The sequence below is a fragment of the Diachasma alloeum genome, unplaced genomic scaffold, assembly GCF_001412515.2.
Source record: "Diachasma alloeum isolate Michigan unplaced genomic scaffold, Dall2.0 Dall_scaffold_00277, whole genome shotgun sequence".
NCBI classification, from domain to species: Eukaryota; Metazoa; Arthropoda; class Insecta; order Hymenoptera; family Braconidae; genus Diachasma; species Diachasma alloeum.
This window is the reverse complement of record NW_021680416.1, coordinates 799,942-802,602: the sequence shown is the minus strand read 5'-3', so window position 1 is coordinate 802,602 and position 2,661 is coordinate 799,942. Positions and strand designations below refer to the sequence as shown.

General features: G+C 34.9%; 1 protein-coding gene across 3 annotated transcripts in view; it reads right to left on the bottom strand.

Annotated features, from left to right (window-relative positions):
* LOC107038124 (venom dipeptidyl peptidase 4) overlaps nucleotides 1–2,661 on the bottom strand; it is a 567,343-nt gene that overhangs the window by 4,292 nt on the left and 560,390 nt on the right. For all 3 annotated transcript variants that reach the window (XM_029126098.1, XM_015257032.2, XM_015257031.2), the window contains one exon: nucleotides 1,088–1,248. In XM_029126098.1, the coding sequence (XP_028981931.1) occupies nucleotides 1,088–1,248 (161 nt within the window). The remainder of the gene's footprint in view (nucleotides 1–1,087; nucleotides 1,249–2,661) is intronic.

The window sequence follows — 2,661 nt, the reverse complement described above, 5'->3', positions numbered from 1 at the left end:
AAACGTAATTTTTACGTCTTTTTTCTGGTAATTTTTATTGAATATTTCTCTCCGTGTATGCACAGAGAGAAATATTCAATAAAAATTACGTATCTTTTCCGTAATTCCGGAGCGAAATGTGGTTGTAGGAAATTTTACGGAACTGTCACGGAATTTTTCCAGAGCGTTCCGTAATTTTTATCTGAATCTCCTGTGAAAAATTATGCTACCGTCACTTAAATTTGTTGAGTCGATTCCGTAATCGATGAGCGAACTGCGAGTTCCGTAATTTTTACTGAACCTTTCTCTCCGTGTGCGAACATAGTAATCGTGGACGATACTCGCCACACTTAAAATTTACTGTTGAACATAGCAAAAACTGAAAATCGGTATAGTAGAAAGTGGTACAGTGGTTACTCCCTAACAGTTCAGCCTCTGGGGGCAGAATTCAAGGAATTAAATGTTCGGGAAGCCCTTACTCTTCCGTTGGCGGCGGAGCTGGGAAAGAGATAAACAGAGAAAAAGAATCTGCCTGTCTCACTCTCACATGCCGAGAGTAATTTACTGCGCAGTCGCGTCGCGCAGAGGGACACACAGATTTACCCAATACATTTACGTTGTCGATGGTGGGGGAAGGAACTTCTCCGACTGAAATGTTAGGGAACCGAAATGTTAGGGAGTAACCACTGTAGAATAAAAGTAAAATTTAATTTGACACAAGTAAAAAGTCGGTTCAGATGGATCAAATTTCAAAGTTGTTTCGGTACAATCCTAGATTACTATGTTAACATTGTAATTTTTGATTTTGTATTCTCTACGTGTAGTGAAATGTGACGTACGGTACAATGTTTTGTAATAATTACATCATCATCCCTAAATTCCTCTCCCTACACTGAGAAAAACAATTCCTGTTGCCAAGTGAATTTACTAACTACAAGAAAATCCACACATTTCAAACGCAAATTTATATGTACTTATGTATTCACTTGTGGCAAGTAAATTTAGTTGGCAAAAGTAATTTTTTTTCTGTGTAATAAAAAGGTCAATCACGAATATCAGAGAGCTCATGTCCTCGATTGACCCCTAAAAAAAACTGGTATATCCTCACCATAAAGCGCCCAATCGGTAACTGGAGCGACCGACATTCCACATTTGAATACAGCGTCCCGGTCCATTGCCAGACTCATACCGGCAGCATATCCCCCATAACTCCAGCCCCATATCGCTGATCTTGCTTTGTCGATGAAGGGAAAATTCTCCTGCAGATGCCTGCAAGAACATTTAATAAAAAACCAATGATTCCTCTCAACATTCACCATTTACAGAACAAGAAGAAAATAATTCGTCTCATGATTTAAGAGACATGTTAATCCTGGGGAGTCATCACTTATGTGAATCATAGATTAGAAATTGAGACTTTTCTCGATTTTTGTGAGAACGAAATGATTCAATTTCTCCAGAAGAAAAATGTTGCCTATTTTTCAATAGGCGGATAAAAATATTATTAAATTAAAATTATTCATTTACTTTATTCAAAACTGAAAGATTGTTTATTGAAGAGTTTTTATTCTTGAATTGAAAATTTCATTTTTATCCGTTGAAGAATATTATATTTGATCCGAAAATGTTAGAGTTTTTTAAATAGAAAACATAAAATTCTCAATTCAAAAACCATATTCAACATCTCCAGGTATCTCTATATAATAAAAAAATAAGGAAATTTAGAAATTCAGGAGAAGCTCCTAATTCTGACCCTTATCTATGAGCCTGATGATGAGATGAATTATTATCTCTACATAATTCATAGTTCATATGGGTTCATATGGGGATCATATGGCAGTGAAATGCTTAAAAAATTATAATAAGAGTATACTTCATCCTATTCTAAATAAATAAATGGAAAAATGAATGGGTAAGTCTCAAGACAAAAGGCGTTGGTTGGCGCCTTTTACATATAAATAATAAAAATCTCAATTTTCTGAAGGAGGTCGATCATTCTATCAATTCTGTTTCNACAATACGAACACCTAAACAAACTCAAGAAGATTGGGGGGGGGGAGCAAAGCGAGCGGGGGCGAAGCCCCTCCGGGGTTGGCGAGCGAAGAGAGCAGGGGGCGAGGCTCCCTAGAACAATAATAAAAAAAAAACTCTTCGAGGGAAAATGTTCCCTATTGTTTAACATACGGGAATAAAAATATTCTTGCATTAACATATTTACTTCCATTACCCAAACCTTAAATATTCTTTATTGAAGAGTTTTTATTCTTGAATTGAAAATTTCATTTTTATCCGTTGAAGAATATTATATTTGATCCGAAAATGTTAAAGTCTTTTAAATAAAAAACATAAAATTTTCAATTCAAAAACCATATTCAACATCTCCAGGTATCTCTATATAATAAAAAAATAAGGAGATTTAGAAATTCAGGAGACGCTCCTGATTCTGACCCTTATCTATGAGCCTGATGATGAGATGAATTATCTCTACATAATTCATAGTTCATTTGGACTCATATGGGGATCATATGGCAGTGAAATGCTTAAAAAATTATAATAAGAGTATACTTGATCCTATTATAAATAAATAAATGGAAAAATGAATCGGTAAGTCTCAAGACAAAAGGCGTTGGTTGGCGCCTTTTACATATAAATAATAAAAATCTCAATTTTCTGAAGGAGGTC